The following is a 20957-nucleotide window of genomic DNA, read 5'->3' on the forward strand; positions in this document are numbered from 1 at the left end:
GAGTAATTTTGCCCAGAATAGACCCTTCACAAAGACGGTCAGTGTCAATAACCTGCGTCGTGTCTACCCCTCCCCTCTGCGTACTAGACGTTCTACAGGACTCCTTATTGTTATTCAATTGGTGTAATTAAAATATGGAGTAATTCTACCTAAAATATACTCTCAGAGCAAATGGCTTTTGTGAAGAACAGGTTTTGTGACCGCTCCCTCTCTGCGTACTAGACGATCTAGAGGACTTTGAGTCTCCTTATTGTTATTTAATTGGTGTAATTAATAAAATATGGAGTAATTCTGCCAAAAATATACTCTCAGAGCAAATGGCTTTGTGTTAAAAACAGGTTTTGTGACCGCTCCGCTCCGCCCCCCTCCCCACCCCAAAGGTTCTATCGGGTATGGCGTCATAATTGCCATGGTAACGTGTTGGCATGAAGTCAAAATCTGTCATATCGAAGCGCTGCTTATAATATCTGCATTGTTGTCGGATTGATGTTGTCCCGCGATGAGTCAGACAAGAGTTACTGAGGGTTATTTGCGGTCGAACGCTTGAATAGGTGAAAATGTTTCGATCTTAAAGACTACATGTTAGAGAGTAGTTTAAACCTTTGCTCTTACCGCATACATATTTTCTGCACGTAGGGTGACGTTATCCATACATGTATTTAGCTTTATTTGTTAGATCTTTAGTTGTAGAAGACCATGTACTTTTTTGTTGTGTCAATAAATAATCTAATAGTATTTATGTGAAAACCCAGAAAACATGATTATGTTCTCAAGTGGTCCATATCACTACTTATCTGTGTTGTAGCGTTACGTTTACAGGCATCCAATATAGTTTTTAGGGCTTGGAAATTAAATCCACACATATTGTGGCAAAATCAAACACGCCATATTAGATAAGAGTTCAACTCATGTTGACCATATGATATCACGGCAGTGACTTTTATTGCTGTTTTTTTGTGCATACACCCACTTACATTGACTTCATGCATTGAAGAAAAAACATGCACCTTTGTTTAAAATATTCATCGCTCTCTCTATAATAGAAAATGACACAAAAGATGAAATAGTACATAAATAGTACAACATGATAAGCCAAAACATGAGTCACAATATCACAGATTTTCGCACTTTACATGTCACAACAGTTTCGATACGGTAAGTTACTTTATATCTTGCCTTTGGAAAATGAACAAACAAATCTACAGATGCATCATCCTATGCAAAGCTTTATGATTTACAAAGTGGATTCGCAAAAATGTTGACCGTCACACCATAAAATTTTTCTTTTCTTGTAACCATCCTGGTCTGTTAACGTTCTTTAAGGTTTAAATCTATAAGAGGATTGATAAAACAGACCAAGTCACCAATTATGAATCTGCAGAGGTTTTTTTCCAAGCGAACCAAGCATATTCTAAACTTATATACGGTAATTTTTTTACGTTGGAAAGTGCATCTCACATGGTGATCTAGGCGGCACTGGATGTGAACTCCTGCTGTTCACGGGGTGACCTTGCACAGTCGGAACTGGTAAAGCCGGTCTCTGGAATGGAGGAAACCCAAACGTTAAATCATTCATTCATTCATTCATTCATTCATTCATTCATTCATTCATTCATTCATTCATTCATTCATTCATTCATTCATTCATTCATTCATTCATTCATTCTATCTATTCTCTTTTTCTTTTTTTTCTTCTGTTTTCTCTTTCTTTCTTCTTTCTTTCTTTCTTTCTTTCTTTCTTTCTTTCTTTCTTTCTTTCTTTCTTTCTTTCTTTCTTTCAAATATAATTTCCATATATCCATATTTCTGCACTCTTCATAATTGTGATTTTTTTTCCATGCACAACGTTTGTAGAAATCGCGACTTACTCGGCGCCATTGCTGTGGTACCCGTGCATACCCGTCACGTAGTAGGACACATGTACAGGCACGGTGAAGTCCATGGCGTGGTCCCACGAGTTCACGTAACCGGTGGTGTAACAGCTGTGGAGCACCATGCCGGTCTTTTTGGAGCACTTCATCTGTAGGTGTTATTAGGAAGGCATTTTTGAAGACATTTTAAAGTAATTTCAATTAAAGCGTTGAGGCATTAGACATTTTGGATTTTTTTATTATTATATTCCAACATGTAATCACAAGACGTGGTGACGTCGGCAAACTTAATAGTTTTCTCAACTTATATTAATGCAGCCACCAACGCAGGGGACAATACCATACTCATTTTCACCTGAGCGAAGTGAGGAAAGTCGTGTAAAGTGCCTTTCCCAAGGGCACAAGATTGGTGGCATGTCTGGACTCGAACCCGGGACCTCTTGGTTCCGAGTCGAGCACTCTGTCGCTACGCCACACGACCCCAACTTTGGATGTTGAACCACCCTCTACATGCTTCGTAATTTTTGGCTGTGGTAAAAAAGAAATTCCCTCAAAAATATACCAATAAATAATGAGATACCAGAATTAGAGGAACTTCACCTTCCAGCGGCGGTCCTCATGCTGGTTAGAATGCTCGCTCTTGAAGCCGGTGACGACACTGTTGAAGGGGCAGTTTTGGCCCATGCCGCCGTCAAAGTCGTTTATCCACCCGGTCCAGTAGTGCTGGGTTAAGTGGGAGATACCGGAGGCATCCTGACACTCGAACCGCCACACTCGGTCCTCGGCCGTGTTGCAGTGGACGCTCTTGATACGGGAGATGGCTTTGTTCCAGGGGCACTCGAAGGTAAAGGTGGCGTCCCAGGTGTTTAAGGCGCCGGGCAGGGCAGCGGTGTTCGCCGGGCAGGTGCGGCGGCGGCGGCGACGCCTGCTCCCCCAGCCGTCGGTGGGCCCGGCGAGGAGACAGGCCAGGAGAAACACAGTGAAAACCCACGCTCGTGCCGATGCCATCGTCGTCGTGTCTGCGCTGGGACTAGACTGACCAGCGAAGAGACGTGACACCGTTTTTTTATACCCTTTTGTCTCCACAAGGAAGTAGATTCTTTTCCTGTTCCAGTGTCCGGACACTGGGTACTTCCTCAAAAAAAAAAAAAACTGACCGCTTGGATGAAGACATACTAAGATGACCAAGGACAGCCACAGACCCCGTCTCTCATTAGCCTCTTAGCCTCATTGGGAAAGACACTTTACACAACTGTCCTCACTCCACCCACTGTAAAAATAGGTATGTGACTTCGGTTGGGGAGATTAAAGGCGGTAGAAGGATGGGCTCCGCCTACTGTACCTGTATAGCCGGTATAACCGTCCTTCGCAGGTATGTGGCGCGGCGGCAGCTGGCTACATTACACCGAACGGCTTGTTACACCTAACCCTTGAACATCTAACTCTAGACATTGTTTAAAGCTATCCGATGGCAATGCCCCTACTGTACTTGGTGTACGAGTTCCACTCTGCGATAGTTCCAAAAAAAGAATGAATTCTTGAACACCTCAATCCTTGGCCTCCAAGCTAGTAGAGTGCCCTAGATAACAACCCACTCAATGCTAGTCTCCACCAGACTCTTTTGCAGTCTGAATAAATAGTAGAAATCGGCTAAGGGGGACAACATTGGCCAGAGGAGTTTGCCGGCCATAGAGGGTCCAGCTTGCCTGTACAGACTAACTCAAATGCCCTCACGGCTTCAAAAACGCTATAAGACCTTTCCTTTTTTCACACTGTCCCTACAGGTAAGGTATGATGATTCTAAATGCACCGAAGAAGCTTTACATTCCATCCACTCTAAAATAGGTACGTGACTTCGGTTGGGGAGATTTAAAGCGAAGGAAGAAGAGGGATGGGCTCCGCTTTCAAGTACCATGCCTGCCATAGATACGCTGGATTTGAACAACTAACTCAATGCCCTTACAGCTTCAAAAACCTTACAGTCCGGTATTAAGCAGCTTGTACACGTACAAAACTGGTGCGTTACGCCTAAAGGCGGCTTACTGGTTATGCGAAACAAGCAAGCAAACAAACAAACAAACAAACAAACAAACAAACAAACAAAAAGGCTATGTATATATGGGACCTTTACTTTTTACACTGTAGGGTATGATTCTAGAGGCACCGAAGAAGCTTTACCTTTACGTCGATGAAGGTTAGACATCCAGGTAATAAGATATGCCAAAAAAAAAACAGTTACTCAAGCAACTGGAAAAATCATATCCAGTTGTTTGAGCAACTGCTTTTTGGCGTAAGGTATACCTTTGTTTCTATGCGGAAGTAAATTCCTGACCGGTTACGTTTTTTAGTCTTCTTTACTTCCGCCATAAACTGATCGCCGAATGAAGAAAGACTATTGAAATGGTCAGGGACTACCACAATCCCTGCCACAATCCTAGTTTGTTTGTTTGTTTGTTTCGCATAACCGGTAAACCGCCCTTTAGGCATAACACACCAGTTTTGTACATGTACAAGCTGCGCAAGACCGGACTGTAAGGTTTGAACCACTCTTGCCCTTGGAAAAGCACTTTCCTCGCTTCGCTCAGGTGAAAATGAGTCATGTGTTGTCCCCTGTGTTAGTGGCATTAATATAAGTTGAAACAACTTGAGTGTGCCGTCACCACGTTTTGTAATTAGATGTTGGAATATAAAAGAAAAATCTTTCACTCTCGACCTGTCAGTCGGCGCCAAGGCATTGTTTCCTCCGGTCAATGACCTCTGATTACGGGGTCATAGGTCACGGCGCCCATCCAACCGTACTTTATATCGTTGCGTCAGGATCTAGAAATAAGTTAAACGTCAGATTGTAACGACCTGAAGCGCGACTTCACCTCAGACACGCTCTGTGGCAACCGCTTCAATGAACATCGTTAAATCATCGGGTCATTGAACGTTTAATGATCCTATAGATAAATTCAACTACATTCTCAGAGGAGATAACCAATACAGTGTTCAAATAGGAAAATACATGTTAGACAATAGCTAAACCTTTATTGTTACCGCATACATATATTCTGTACGTAAGATGACGTTATCCACACAGTGTCATGTACTAGTATTTAGCTTTGTTAGATCTTAAGTTGTAGAAGATCATACAGAGGTCCCTGTACTTATTGTTGTGTCAATAAAGAATCTCTCATCATCATTTAGGAAAAAGTATAATCTTGGTGCAGGAAGTAAGCACGAACTGAAGCCAACCTGCCAAAAAGCAGTTACTCAAGCAACTGGATATGTTTTGCCCCTCTGGTCTCTCAGTCACTGACGAAAGCTAATGTATACTAGCTGAAACGTCTGACGTTTCCAAAAGCATATCCAGTTGCTTGAGTAACTGCTTTTTGTCGTATCGTATTACCTGGATGTCTAACCTTCATCGACGTGAAGCCAACCTGCTCCAAACAAGAAAGTCCTTGCTCCAAATGAACATAATGCGTGGCCACCGCCTTATGTTTAGGTCACATTTCCAAACCTTGTACGAACGAAAAATTAACTATTCATATCAAGAATGTACAGAAATAGTGTCCATGATTATCATAAAGAAGTTTTCTGTGCTTTGTTGTCTTTTGTAGCGAAGTTTTCGTTCCCAAAAGCTGTCCGGCCGGGTCCCGTGTGGGAATTGTGACCTCAGCATTTAGTTTATACCCCCAGTCCGACTAGACGGCGCTCTCGCCGCGCTCTCTCTGCGACCTGAAATTGGCCAGAGCGCGGAGAGAGCGCCAAGGTCGCCATGTTTGTACTGTTTAGACCGCTGTGCTCCCATTGCGCTCTCATGGCGACCTTGGCGACATCTTGGCGCTCTCTCAGCGCTTTGGCCAATTTCAGGTCGCAGAGGGGACGCAGTGAGAGCGCACACACAACACAAAACTCGAACACGCGCGCGCGCGCACGAGAGAGAGAGAGAGAGAGAGAGAGAATGAGTGACAGAGAAAAGAGAGTGGGAGAGAGAGAGAGAGCGACAGACGGATAGAGAGACAGAGAGAGAAAGAGAGAGAGACAGAGAGAAAGAGAGACACACACACAAACGGGCCTGCACGAAGCCTGTGGCAGTGCCATTATTACCAGGTCAGTAGGTAACAAAGCACCCCGCCACAGCTGCGGTGGTTACTGGGATAATTACCCGGGGAATCGTGCAGGAGACTTTTTCTCGGTAAGAAACCTCGCACCAAAGTCCCCTTATGAATATTAACATCCACTTGTTTATTCCTGTAGCCTAGAAATTCAGCCCACCTACACGGGCCTTCTCTTTCTCTTTATTTCTATGCCATTGAGCCCAAAAGGCTAATCTTCGAAGCCTCCGTAGCAGGCTTATAGAACTGGGGGTTTGGTGTTCTTCGGCTGTTTTCTGATTAGCCCAGTTCTAAAACGGGGGTTTAACCAGGCCGGCTATGTTGTTTATATGCAATCAGAAAATAGCACATAAAGGCTCCTAAAGACCATGAAGACCCCAAAACCCCCAGTTTTTGGCATGCTATGGAGGCTAAATCTTCGATGGCTCATACAGAAATAAAAACACATATACAACTGATAACATGGCAAAACAACAACAACAACAACAACACATATTTAGCCCCCAAAAATAACATTAATTACAACCTTTTTTGATTGTGGTGATTTTAACCAGGGGCCTTGAAAAAAAAAACTGTCTAGAGTGGCTAATAAGTAGACATGCTGAAAATGGTCACAAAATTAACAGGTGGTCAGTAGCCTCTACCAGGCACCGCGGATCGCTGGAAATAAAGTAGAAATTGGCCGAAATAAAGGAAAGTATACCAGAGAAGATCCAAAGCAAAGTGGATCCTCTCTGGCTGGCTGACTCCCCTGGTATACTTTCCTGTATTTCGGCCAATTTCTACTAGCCTTTTGGTGCCTGGTAGAGGCTAGGTGGTCACTACACACTCTACTAAGATGCTTGGGTAAGTTGAAAAAGGCTATATGTATGAAACTACCAAAAAAGTATTACCACTATGGGCGGGGGTCCATGTGTAGAGGTGGTCACCGAATAGCACATTTTTAATACGTACTCATCTTTTCAAATCGTTCTGTTCTTCATTACTATTTCAATACCATGCAATCTCGTCTCAATCTTTTCAGGGTACCCTGAAAACAAGATATAACGTTACCGAAATTAAAGTGCATTGAAAAGAAAAAGAAAAGAAAGACGAGAATTTGTTTTGACCAAACTACCCTACGCGCTGTGCTATTTTTGACATCTGATATTTCGTTTCCTCATACGTCACAAAAGAGGGTGCGATGCCTGCCGGGCGTCGGGTTACACTGTTCGCTGACCCGCGCACGCCGCAGCCAATCAGCGACGAGCCAGACCTCACTGCAGCCAATCAGCGACAAGCCCGCGAACACCGCAGCCAATCACAGACGGACCCATGCCTGCCCTAACCAATCAGCGCAAGGCTCAGGTTAAACTTACCTGGCAAGAAAGGTGATCTCATCCAACAACCCATCCGAACAAAACGTCTGAAGCTAGGCCGGGAACGGCCACCAAAACTTCCTCGTCACTCACCATGCGTACAACAGTCAAGGTAACGTTGTGTTTTCATGCTACAGAATAGAGAATTTTGCTTCTTATTCAGTAAATACGGTTTATTTTAACCCAAAGATTGTGACACTTTCGTACAAGTGACAAAATAGTTCATATATATAGCCTTGTAAGTAGGGCATGCACACACGAAGTTCGCATACATGTACGTGCATATGCCGTAAGTTTTGCCGGGCTAAGTGTTGCGTAGTCGGGTTGAAGTGCTTCCAAAATACACCAAGAATGCCTTCAACGCATCACATTGGCACTAGAAACAGTCTAGTGGGTGAATTAACTTCTCCATTGCATTTAAGTTCGTGTTTTAGATACTCGTAAGTCAAGTGTAGGTTTTAGTGTGGGGGAATAGTTTACACTGTGCCATTCTCTACCCCATGGTTTATCACAGACTAAGCAATAGTACCTCTCAGAAAATAAACAAGTAGGCAAATACTGCTAACAAAAACTACAACAAACTCTTGGCTCAAGAATAGCGTTCTAACAGGGCAAGACAAACGTTCTTGTCAAAATATCAGCCATAGCCCAGTCGTCACCAGTCGTCACAGTCGACTAATTTTACTTCCCTTTTTTCCGGGTGTTGCGTCTTGTCTTATGAAATCATTAATTGCTAATTTCTTCGACTTGAGAGTTCTTAATTCCTAAAGATGTTGAAAAGTATTTATTTCTTGTACCTTTTTAAATCCGAGAATGGGGGGCTGAAAGAATGTTTATGAACTTAGTACTGGCTATCACGCAGGTAAAAAAAAGGAAAGTGTCCGAGGGATCAGTTTCACTTTCTTTCCACGCGGGGAATTTGAGTTTTCAGTGAACGTTTGGAAAGAAAAAGAAATTCGAAAGCAGTCGGAACAATTTGAGAAACTGTCACGGAGGAAAACGCTAGAAAAAACAACAGAATCTTCGACTTTGCTTGTAAGATTTTAGTAATGGCGGCGCACAATACCCAGACTGTGTCCCGCACCCAAACCTGTTCTACCGCAACTGTTTGTAAGCGCCTGGGGGCTAGAGTGTACGTGCACTCGCAACTGAATGAGTTATGGAGTCTACATGTATGTCTTTTTCAGCAATCTCTAAGCTGACCCTACAGCGGCAAGGTTGTAATCATTGTTTGTTTCGCATATAACCGGTAAACCGCCTTTAGGCGTAACACACCAGTTCTGTACATGTCATGTACGTACATGTACAAGCTGTGTAAGACCGGACTGTAAGGTTTGAACCACTCACACAGGGAAGGTCCCCTACTCTTTTCGATAAGTGCGGTGGGTTATTGCATTGGCCAAAGGAGTGACCATTAGCGAATGAGTACTGTCATGCCACCGTAAGATCTGCTTGGAGATTGTTCTCCCGACTTTGAGACGTACCTACAGCTATCTCTCACAAATCCCCATTAGTTATCCTGAATTAATCGTTCTTAATACATAGTTCGTATCGCGTTGTCGAGTGCCAGATTGCCCCAAAGTCACATCGTATCCGAAGCGTTCATTTGTATTGCTGATCGTAGCCTAGTTTACCAATTGGGATTCCCGAAACTAGCATATACATACAATATAGTCCATGTAGAAATGTGCGTCAAATTACCGGATAGCGTTGCCAGGATCCCCCATTCATACCCTCCAGCATATGAAGATGACTCAACATAAAGGTCTAATTATAACCTTGTCTGTCTGCATGCAATTTATCATTATATTTTCTACAGCTTTGAGCACAGACAAGATTGAACGTTTTGGCGAACGAAATGCCCCCGGCGTATAAGGATAGAAAACTTGCATGGTAGCTTCCAACTTGAAGGATATGTTATTAACTTCTTATAAGAAGGACTTCGTCGCAAGTGAAATCCATCTGTAAAATTGACGGTATGACATGGCTAAATGTTAAAACAGGGTAGATTAAGTTAAGGCAAAAATCTCACAACTGCGACTCTGGGGGCCTATGCATTGTTACACGAGCTACCCCTGTCGCGTGCGCGAATATTGCAATGTGTACGTGAAACACCAGTATTGACCGAAACTTGTCACAACTACAATTGACATTACAGTCAAACCTGTCCAAGCGACCATCTCTTCAAGCCGACCACCTTTTACTGGTCCCGAACTTGATTTTAAGACTCGACTAAGAAGGCCACCTGTCCAAGAAGACCACTTTACCCCGGCTCTGTTTTTTCTAAAGATTTTCATGCTTGGAGAGGGAGGGGGGTGTTGTGTGCTATCATCAATAGATTCAACACACACATCTAACGCCCTGCATTCTCGCATGCTCGTGTCATTGTTACTTAAATAATACGAACGTACGTTTGTTTTTTTTCCCATCCACAGATGCGTGTGTTTGTGGCGGCGTGTTTCCTGTCGTTCGTGCTAATTTCGGTAGAGGGCGCTGCGCTACAGCCAACAGAAGCGCCACCGCACAACGGGACCGAAGCGCCTGCCAGCGCCTCAGAAGTTCAACCCGCGACGGAGGCACCACAGCCAGTCCAGGACGCAACCACAAAGTGAGCGAAAATAAGCTTCTTTGATATATGATGAATTTTGGTGAATGTTCTTTATTATCCATATTACGATTAGCCAAGGGGACTTGAAACTATACGTGATGTCACACCTCTACTGAATGATACAACAAACATGCTAGGATCTAATGCTCTTGTTGAATGCAATTTTACAAATAGTTATAAGTTATCAAAACCTGAAAAACGTCACACACACTAGGGCTGCGGACCGGTACACTGTACCGGTCCAATACCGTAAAAATCGTTTCGGTACAGGTCCAAAATACCGGATCATGAAGTAACGAGTATATACCGAAATAGCTAGTTTACACCATGTATATGACTAAAGATAGGTAAATCCTACCACAAAGACGAAAAATTAGCACTGGAAAAGACGTAAACACCGTCGATTGATTTGAGATCCTCAGTCTCACGAGACATCGCGAGACAGGGAGAGTGTGGCTGATCCAGGGTTGTGATTGGTCAACAAACTCAAATCAGGTCAGAGGTCAGTCATTTTCCCTTCCCTCCAACACTTTATTATTGTTTCTGTGTCATGATTGAAAAAGTGAAGAACACGTGTTAATTTGTCAAATTGTTCAGGTACAGGTACAGGTCCGGACCTGTACCTAAACCTCTGTACCAGTACCTGTACCTGTACCTGATGTTACGTTTAGGTACGCAGCCCTAACACACACACACACACACACACACACACACACACACACACACACACACACACACACACACACACACACACACACACACACACACACACATATGCACAGTCACACAGAGACATACAGACAGACACAAACACTAGTTTTTCTCTTGTTTTTCAACACTGTTTTTGTTTTTCTTCAGGACGTCGATGTTAGCAGTAGTGCCGGACAGTATCATGGCGATGTACGACAGTTTGACAGGTTCAGTCATACAGACACACACAGAAGTGCTCAACCACACAGCCACACACAAACACACTACCATACACACCCACACTAGTTTTTTTCTTGCTAACGTTTGTTTTTATGTTTCTTCAGGACGTCGATGTTAGCAGTGATGCCGGACAGTATCATGGCGATGTACGACAAATTCGACAGGTTCAGTCATACAGACACACACAGAAGTGCTCAGCCACACAGCCACACACAACCACACTACCATACACACCCACACTAGTTTTTTTCTTGCTAACGTTTGTTTTTATGTTTCTTCAGGACGTCGATGCTAGCAGTGATGCCGGACAGTATCATGGCGATGTACGATAAATTCGACAGTTCAGCTATACATACACGCACACACACAACCACACATATGCACGCACACAGTTTGTTTGTTTGCTTGTTTGTTTTTCAACACTCTTTTTGTTTTTCTTCAGGACGTCGATGTTAGCAGTGATGCCGGACAGTATCATGGCGATGTACGACAAATTCGACAGGTTCAGTCAGGACTTCGACCAGGCCAAGAACAAGGAAGCCCTACGGGAGATGTTCCAAAACTCCGACCTCAACCGTAAGGAGCTTTCTGTCGCGTTTTTTTCAGTATAATTTTTTTTAATTCCATTTCAGTTTTATTGCATGTCACATTAACAGTCCATGTCTCCAGTTATTGCCTTCTTTCCATGCCCAGTTCAGAAACAAATAGAATACTAGACACGTAACATTTGCAAAGCAATTAATATAATGTTTACCTTCACATTGTCTAATCCAACTAGCTACTGTTCTGCACTTTGCTACTTTAATGTAATAAACACCTGATACCATAGTTAAAGCATTGTGGTCCAGCTTCTTTGGTATCAAAGTTATAAAAAAGCAAAACTAAGTACATTGTACATTGTACTAAAAATGCTTTTGTAATAACTTAATACATATTTCCCATGTTGTTTGTAGGAGACGGACAACTGTCGTACTTCGAGCTGCTTCATTCTCCATATGTCCTGTCACCACGTAAGTAACTTTGTACATTTACTTACTTACAGTTCCCGACACCAGTTAGAGGGAGAGAAACGCAAATGCACTTCGGTATACGTAGCACGTCTCATATAAGGTCGTATTCGCGTATACAAAATTAACATCCCGTCTGTAGTTTCCAAATGATATGTCATAAAACAAATAGTCTGCAACAGGCAGAATTCTGATGCAACGTTGACCAAACATCCAACGAAAACCGTGAAAAATCAGGGCTTCGTGCAGGCGCAGTACGTTCTGCCGAAGTTCTGTGCAATGAATCTGTAAGTACTCTGCAAAGCGTCTGTCTTCCTTGACGTGAGTAAATCTTCAGTGTTCTTGTCGGATGCTCATTCTACATGCCGTTTCACAGGCCTGTGTGGCCCCAGTCAGGCAGGGGACGAAGATGAGGACGACGAAGACGATGACGCAACAGCCGTTGACCATATAAGGTGTGATCACGAGATCCTGCTTCGGTGCGGAAACGTGCTGATGGACCACATCAACCGGACGGACCAGGCGTCTATATGCGAGGCTTTTAGGGTGAGATAGATCATTCATTCATTCATTCATTCATTCATTCATTCATTCATTCATTCATTCATTCATTCATTCATTCATTCATTCATTCATTCATTCATTCATTCATTCATTCATTCATTCATTCATTCATCCATTCATCCATTCATTCATTCATCCATCCATTCTCTAACTCACACGCCAGAGAGAACCAGAGAGAACCAGAGAGAACCAGAGAGAACCAGAGAGAACCAGAGAGAACCAGAGTGATAGGCAAACACAAACACACCAAAAATAACATGTGACATGTAGGCCGCCCGGGAGTACCAGACAACACACACACACCAGCATACCATACATGTATTCATCAGTTTACCCACTTCCCTACAGGTCCACGCCAACTGCATCCGAGACAACGTCCTGAGCGCGGCGAACGCGTCTGTGAGGTGCGACATGGAGGCGGTGCGGGAGTACCAGGCCGCGCTCATGGAGATCGTCATCTTCTACGCACATACACACACCAAAATACCATACATGTACTCATCAGTCTCCCTGCTTCCCTACAGGTCCACGCCAACTGTATCAGAGACAACGTACTGAGCGCGGCTAACGCGTCTGTGAGGTGCGACATGGAGGCTGTGCGGGAGTACCAGACAGTACACACACACACACACACACACACAGACACACACACACACACACACACACACACACACCAGCATACCATACATGTACTCATCAGTGTACCCACTGCCCTACAGGTCCACGCCAACTGCATCAGAGACAACGTTCTGAGCGCGGCGAACGCGTCTGTGAGGTGTGACATGGAGGCCGTGCGGGAGTACCAGACCGCGCTCATGGAGATCGTCATCTTCTACGAGTCGCTCGGTATCTGCTCGGCGGAGTTCGAGCAGCAGCTGGATAAGGAAGGTTAGTCTGTGGTGGCACTGAAACTGTTTTGTCTCTTTATCTGTATCAGTATAGCCGGTATAACCGCCCTTCGGCGTAGCACTCCAGCTTCGCAGGTACGCGGCGCGGCGGCAGCTGGCTACATTACACCGAACGACTTGTTACACCTAACCCTTGAGCATCTAACACTAAACATTGTCTAAAGCCATCTAATATATGATGATGCCCCCTACTGTACTTGGTCACAGAGAGTTCCTCTTTGCGATAGTTCTAGGAAAAGGATGAGTATCCAGAATCGAACTTCATTCAAAACCATGCTCAGGTACGGTTCTGGGATATTTCATGCGTATCCAGAACCGTGCTTTATCCAAAGCCATGCTGGGGCACGGTTCTAAATAGTCCATGTGTATCAAGAACCGTGCCTGGGGCAGATCTATGTTCGACATGCAAAGTGATAAGTCAAAACACAGAGTCGTCTCTTTCTTAGTGAAGTTTGAAAACTTGCAGTAAGGTTGAAACATTGATGTATTTTTCCTTTTCCTCAGCGTTGTCTGAAGAGATGGAGGCTGCGGAACTGATCGACGTGGTGGGAGACATCATGGAAGAACAGAGAGAGGAGATGAGAGGAGAGGAAGAAGCTGAAGAAGAAATGGAAGAAGAGGAGGATCAAAGGGCGATGGCGATACAAATGATCGAAGAGCAGATCGCGGCTCTTGAAGAGCGGTGGGCGGAACTACAGGGGCTGCTTGAGCGGGCGAGGAACGCGTCGGCGGGTGAGCTACCCGGAAATATCACCGCGGAGGACCTGGAGCAAGAGATGTCAGACATCGAAGAGCAAGAAGATGAGCTAAGGAGGGAGGAGGATGAGATCGCCACCGGTGGTGAAGAATTTGATGACGGGTTGCCAATGGTGCCGGAGGGACAGGGGTACACGCAGGAAGAGATACAGGAAGCTTTAACACTGCTGGAGCAGAGGAGGGAAGTTCTGGAAACAAGGCTCGAACAGCTACTGAACGCCTCGGCTAGCGTACCAGAGAACCGCACCGCAGAATTCGAAGAAGAAGTGGAGAGGGCTGAACAGGAGCTTTCCGATGTTGTACAAGAAGAGGACAGGCTGTTGGGAGGAGGGGAACCCGATGAGGACACCGAGGAAGAAATGCGGATGCAACAGACCGAAGAAGAAATAGCGGCCCTGGAGCAGATGAGGGCGGAGCTAGAAAGGAAGCTGGAGCAGTTGTTGAACGCCTCCGCTGACGAACTACCAGAAAACGGCACGGACGCGTTCAGACAGGCCGTGGAGGAAGCTGAACAGGAACTGCAGGCAATCATCGAACGGGAAGACGAGCTGTTGAGGGAACAGGGTGCCATCAGCGGAGAAGGAGAAGGAGAAGGAGGGATGGACAGGCAAACGCTCCAGGAGGCGTGGAACTCGCTGGAGGAGAGAAGGGAGCGACTCGAGCGGCATATGGAGCGGCTGCTGGACTCCCTGCCCGACGTCGCAGAGAGCGACACGGAGGAGTACGAACGAGAGCTGGAGGAGACGGAGCAACAGCTCGAAGAGGTGATGCAGGAAGAGGAAGAGCTTTTGGAAGGGGAGGGTGAAGGTGAGCCTGATGATGACGACGAAAGGGGGATGCAGCTACGAATGCTCGATGAGCAGATACAGGCCCTGGAGGAAAAGAGAGAGGAACTGGAGAGGGAGCTCGAGGAACTGTTCAACACAAACAACAACACCCTGGACAACAGCACCATGGAGGCGATGGAAGAGATTGAGGCGGAGCTTGAAGAAGTCGTCGAAGAGGAGAACGAATTGATGCAAGAAGAGGAGGAGATACTTCAAGAAGAGGACGAAGACGACGAAGATGGAGAGTTCTCCGAAGAGGAGGAAGCGTTCTCTGACGAAGAAGAAGATGGTGAGAACTCGCGCGAGCAGTGGATCCGAGACCAGCTGGAAGCTCTGGAGCAAGAAAGAGAGCAACTGGAAGCTCAGCGCGAAGAGCTGCTTAACGGGCCGGCAGAAAATCGCACCGAAGAGATGGTCAACGAACTGGAGCGACAGATCGAGGAAGTAGAAGAGGAAGAAGACAGGCTCGTGGGAGGAGCAGACGGCGTAGACGTAGATGACGGTGAAGAAGAAGAAGAAGATGAGCTGGACCAGATGGGCCAGGAAATGGACCACCTGGAAGAAGAGCAAGAGGAGCTGACCAATGAGATCAACCAGCTCCTTCAGGAGGCTGACGGAGCGCCGGAGAACGCGACGGAGGAGATCAGGCGCGAGGTTTGTTTGTTTGTTTATTTAGGAAGCTCCATTAGTGATGATACATCGCTATTCTTCCTGGAGTCCTTTACATAAAATTCATTAACTATTATTTACATACATGTTTAACTGCTATCAAGAAAACTTATCTTATCAACATTGTAAATTACAAGTTAAGCATCAATTAATAGTAAATTACAAATTACAAATTAAGCATCAATTAATAGTAAATTACACATTAAGCATCAATTAATACATCAATTAATAATACAGAGGATTCTGCATATTTGTATAGCGCATTTTATACAGTTACCCGGCCTATACGATAGGCCGGAATAGCACTAATGGCGTCCCGAAGGGGAGGGGAGGGGGGTATAGCAACGAGCATAAATTACTAAGACAAACAACGAACTCACGATATCGTATGCCGCAACTTTATTTGTAAAATTGTATTCATGATACAGTACAAATAGCCAAAATCTGAACTGTTTTCTTTTTCATCTTTCCACAGCAGAAATATAACGAGAATTGTTAAAAATTGAGCATTATAAATTCAACCTGTAAATGTATTACAATTACAGGTGGAGCAGCTGGAGGAAATGCGGGGAGAGATCGCCGAGGAGGAGGACCAGCTGATGGAGCAGATGGAGGAAGTGGAGCATCAGCGAGAGGAGGAGGCTGGGGGTACAGAAGGGATGGACGAAGCGGACGATGATGAAGGTGATGAGATTTACTTCTTATTAATCTCAAGACGGCTGGGTAACCCCTAGTCTCCACCAGACTTCTTTTGCGGGCTGAATAAATCGTAGAAATCGGCCTAAAAAGGGTATTAATTGGCCAGAGAAGATAGCCGGCCAATTAATACCCTTTTTAGGCCGATTTCTACGATTTATTCAACCCGCAAAAGAAGCCTGGTGGAGACTAGGTAACCCCATTCAGCCTATACGTCTGACCGTTTCCAAAATCATATCCAGTTGCTTGAGTAACTGTTTTTTGGCGTATCTTTTTACCTGGATGTCTAACCTTCACCCACCCGTTATTCATTCATTTGTTCATGATAGGCGAGATGCCGGAACCGGAGGTTGAGGATGACGTTCTGATGGAGGACCGGCAGGTGGTGGAGGAGGAGCTGGAGGAGATCGGACAGGAGGAGGAGGATGTCTCCAGGGAGCTGGCGGACGTTAGGGAGCAGAAGAGACAGAATCCGGAGGTCAGTATCTGTATCGATCTGTATCTGTAGCCCTTCGGCGTAACACACCAGCTTCTGTATCTGTATAGCCGATATAACAACCCTTCGGCGTAACACACCAGCTTCTGTATCTGTATAGCCGGTATAACCGATGTTTGTCTGTTACGTTTGTTATGTTAATTGAGAATTGAATTTTGTACGTCATGTAGGCCGCAGGCGAGCTGGACGAGAAGGAAGCTGAACTGGAGAGAGAGAGGGAGGAGCTGAAGGAGGTGGAGAGAGAGCTCGTGCACGAACTTGAAGAGATTGCAGAAAGGGACGGAACAGACGGTGAAGATGAAGGTATGGACATATGCAACTTTTTGCGTGAAATATTCTTATTTCTTGAAAATCTGAGTTCTCCTTAAAGCACACTCACTGACCACAAGAGATATCAATCAAATTCAAATGACCACAGCATGTCTACAACATGATATATTTATAATAGCCTCCGGCTAGTTGTACAGTCCTGGCTGTATATCTGTTCAACAAATCAAGTCAAATCAAGGTAATGATGAAATACTTCTGGTCCACAGAAGATGATGAGGAGTGTCCGGTTCTGGTCATTGACCATTAGTGTTTGGAACGGAAGAGGAAGCAGAGCAAAAACAATATGTTTTCCTTCGGTAAACATGTTTTCCTTCTGGTCCACAGTAGATGAGGAGGAAGAAGAGTGTCCTATGGAGATCCTGCGCCCGTGCGTGGCTGCGTTCATGACGTTATTGCGAAGAGCTAGCTATCAAATTCAAAATTATGACCACAGCATGTCTAGAACATGAGATATCAAAACTGAAAGTCCTGCTGCAGGACCTTTAAAAGCCGTTAGAGGACATTTTTTATTGAGCCAATGCCTACCAACATATAGAATATCATAAACATCCATTCACAACTTCTCGAGTTATGTTGGTCACAGGCAGATAGACGAATAGACAGACAGAGACAGACAGGCAGGCAGACACACTCACCCCAAAACATAACGTATTTAGCGAAGGTAATGATGAATGTCTTCTGGTCCACAGAAGAAGATGAAGAAGAGTGTCCTATGGAGATCCTGCGTCCGTGCGTGGCTGAGTTCGTGACGTCGGTGGGGTCCGGGACGCGCTGGTGTGACGCGCTGGACGCACACCTGGTCTGTCTGCAGGACGCGGTCAGGAACTGCACCATCACACGTGAGTATACAGGGCAGACAGTACTATTACCCTTGCCCATAGAAGCCTATGGTAAAATACACTAAAATAAGTCACAATGAAAGTACTTTCTCACATTTCAATCTCAACATTTTTTCAGCACCAGAGAACCACAAGGCTTCCCAAATATAGAAAGAAAATAGGGGGTCGACCTGGTCAAATTCCCGCTACAGCTGATTTAGTAAACAAACCCTACTTTTGACCTAATTTTCTCATGTATCCATCCGCCTTAGGCAGGCCAGACCTCATCACTCAGGTCCCTCTTTATGCCCACCAAAATGGTAAAAATGAAACCTGCAATCTCCAAACAGATCATACAGCATATGACCGCCCTGAAATAAAAGTTATTCTATGTGCTCCTTACAGCAACCTCCATCGCCTCCAGAACCGTGCCTAGCTAGTTCTATGTCTGAATGGGTTAGGGTTGGGATCAGGTACCGTTTAGTCTCTGTGTCTATAAGAACGAAGATTTGCTCTAGGCACTAAGTTAAATAGTTGTTGCAATACATCGTACCTTATATGACTGTCGTGAAATAAAGTTCTCCTACGTACTTCTTACGTACAGCTAACATCGAGGCGTACCATGTCGGGTTCCTGGGCATGACGACGGCGTACGTCCGGTCAGACCTCTGTCCGGAGTCAACCTTCGACAACGTGGAGGACGATACCGTCTTCGACCAGATCATGGAGGAAGACGAAGAAGAAGAAGAAGACGACGACTCTTCTGAAGAAAGCTACGAGGAGGTAGATACACCAGACGTCGAAAGCTTCGAAGAAGACGATCTGGAAGAAAGCTACGAGGAAGACTCAGTCGAAAGCGACGTCTCTCCAGAGGACGACTTTGATGACGCCGGCATCATGGATGATGAAGAAGAAGAAGAGTTGAGCAGCGAAGAAGAGGACAGCAGCGAAGAAGATTATCCGCTAGGGGGCGCTGTCACCGACGATTGGCTGTGGAACGACCAGTACACCACCCCGCTCCCAACCGGCATGCCGTACGGCGACGACTACGGCATGGAGGGGGACTACGACGTGGAAGACATGCTGGAAGAGGAAGAAGAGGAAATTGAGCAGGAGGAAGAAGAGGAGGAGGAAATTGAGGAGGAAATTGAAGAGGAGGAGGTTTTGGAGGCTGCAGGAGAGGATCTGCAGGAAGCTCTAGAGGACCTCGAAGATGCCATCAGAGGTCAGTATATTTTTACAGTTTCTTTCCCCGGACGGCCAAGTTTTGGAATTCCCTCCCTGACAAGTGTTTCCCACCAACCTACAATATACAGCTTTTCAAATCAAACGTTCACTGCCATCTCTTGACATAGCCATGTTTCTCTCATATTTCTAGTTCAATGCCGAGAAGTGGTCGTATAGGCCTTGTATTATTGAACCACTCCGTTAAAGTATCAACTTAAGATGGAAAACAGACAAAATATTTACTAGTATCTAAGAAAAAATGCATTGGATTATTTTAAAGACTAAACAGTTTTGAGTATCATCTATAAAAACAAAAGTATGCGATTCTGGCTGTGGCTGTCATATATTCTTCTTAGATGATCACAATGATCATAATAGACCCTCATTTCTTCATCCGTTCATCCGTTCCTTCCTTCCTTCATTCATTCATCTGTTCATTAATTCATAACTTCATCCATTCATTCATCTGATCTGTTCATTAATTCATCCCTTCATTTATTCTTACATGAAGTATTAACGAATATTTTTCCCCTCTTGAATCCCCTCCTCTGCCGACCACCGCATGGCCCACACCAGGCGGGAAGACCGAACCTCCCGAACCTGTCCACCGGAACTGGGCCCGGAACCGCCAGTCTACGAGCGGTGCTGCCGTGCCGAGGGGAACCGCCTTCCTCAGCCTGATCATGGCATTGCTCCTGTGCCTGATGTAGAAAGGAAAATAAAACAAAGAATTCGTACTAATCTCCAAGCAGATCATACGGTGGCAAGGCAGTATCCATGTAGCATCTACCAGGCTTCGGGAGGCGGCTGGAAAGAGTAGAGATTGGCCAAATAGAGACGTAACATGCCGAGGGAGTTGGTCCGCTTCTCCGAGTACAGTTCGGGAGCGGCAAACAGTTCTCTCCACCAACTCCCCTGACATGCTATCTCTCTATTTGGCCGATTACTACTCTTTCCAGTCGCTTTCCGAAGCCTGGTAGAGGCTAGTATCCTGAGGAGTAGGGTGGCCAATGGATACTGTCTTGTCAATTTTATATTGCCTTTGCGGGTACCGAAACATCTGCTTGGAGATCATACTCGCTAAACACTGCAGAAATCCCTAAAGATTGGAGGGATGCAAATATATGCGCCATCTTTAAAAAAGGAGATAGAGCGGTCCCCAGCAACTATAGACCTGTTTCACTGACCTGCATATCCTGCAAACTACTTGAACATATCATCCATAGCCAAATCATGAAGCACCTAGAAAGTTACAGTATATTAACGGATTACCAGCATGGATTCAGAGCCAAACGATCCACAGAAACACAGCTTATACTAACAGTCCATGACATAGCTGGCGCACTAAACAGTAAACGGCAGGTAGATTTAGCAATACTTGATTTCACTAAAGCCTTTGATAAAGTCCCCCATGGCAGGCTCATCTCAAAACTGGAGTATTATGGAATCCAAGGCCCTACGCTGAATTGGTTAAAGGCTTTCCTGACCAACAGGGAGCAAACAGTAGTGGTTGAAGGGAAGGCGTCGGCTCCAGTTAAAGTAGCGTCTGGGGTCCCTCAAGGAACCGTCCTGGGGCCATTGCTCTTTCTCTTGTATATAAATGACCTACCAGATCAGCTTGACTCAAATGTGAGGTTATTTGCCGATGACTGTCTATTGTATGTAGAGCTTTCTACACAGACCGACTCACAACTTCTCCAAAAAGACCTGAACACCCTGGAAGAATGGCAAAGTAAATGGCTCATGCAGTTTAATCCCGAAAAATGCTACATTATGCACATAACAAACA

General features: G+C 45.0%; 2 protein-coding genes across 5 annotated transcripts; one reads left to right on the forward strand and one right to left on the reverse strand.

The window, feature by feature from the left end:
• Window positions 1–1497: 1497 nt before the first annotated feature.
• On the reverse strand, window positions 1498–2988 carry LOC109486895 (hemagglutinin/amebocyte aggregation factor-like). The gene is made up of 3 exons (XM_019790802.1): window positions 2472–2988; window positions 1869–2020; window positions 1498–1540 (listed from the first exon to the last, which is right to left on the reverse strand). The coding sequence occupies exons 1-3, from the start codon at window positions 2877–2879 to the stop codon at window positions 1498–1500; spliced, it is 603 nt and encodes a 200-aa protein (XP_019646361.1). The 5' UTR covers window positions 2880–2988.
• Window positions 2989–7333: 4345 nt separating this feature from the next.
• Window positions 7334–20164, forward strand: LOC109486962 (trichohyalin-like). 4 transcript variants are annotated; one of them, XM_019790878.1, is made up of 15 exons: window positions 7334–7444; window positions 9768–9940; window positions 10975–11034; window positions 11373–11446; window positions 11824–11880; window positions 12254–12423; window positions 12790–12876; window positions 13248–13329; window positions 13854–15586; window positions 16147–16285; window positions 16627–16775; window positions 16964–17096; window positions 17813–17962; window positions 18546–19166; window positions 19745–20164. In XM_019790878.1, exons 1-15 carry the CDS (start codon window positions 7427–7429, stop codon window positions 19876–19878), a joined length of 3780 nt encoding a protein of 1259 aa, XP_019646437.1. In that variant the 5' UTR covers window positions 7334–7426; the 3' UTR covers window positions 19879–20164. The 4 variants fall into 4 exon arrangements, with proteins under 4 accessions (XP_019646437.1, XP_019646436.1, XP_019646435.1 ...); XM_019790877.1 differs by lacking the exon at window positions 12790–12876 and adding an exon at window positions 12966–13021 and having other exon boundaries at window positions 13217–13329; XM_019790876.1 differs by lacking the exon at window positions 12790–12876 and having other exon boundaries at window positions 13161–13329.
• Window positions 20165–20957: the final 793 nt, after the last annotated feature.

The sequence above is a fragment of the Branchiostoma belcheri genome, unplaced genomic scaffold (assembly GCF_001625305.1).
Source record: "Branchiostoma belcheri isolate BF01 breed outbred unplaced genomic scaffold, Haploidv18h27 scaffold84, whole genome shotgun sequence".
In the NCBI taxonomy this organism is placed as follows: Eukaryota; Metazoa; Chordata; class Leptocardii; order Amphioxiformes; family Branchiostomatidae; genus Branchiostoma; species Branchiostoma belcheri.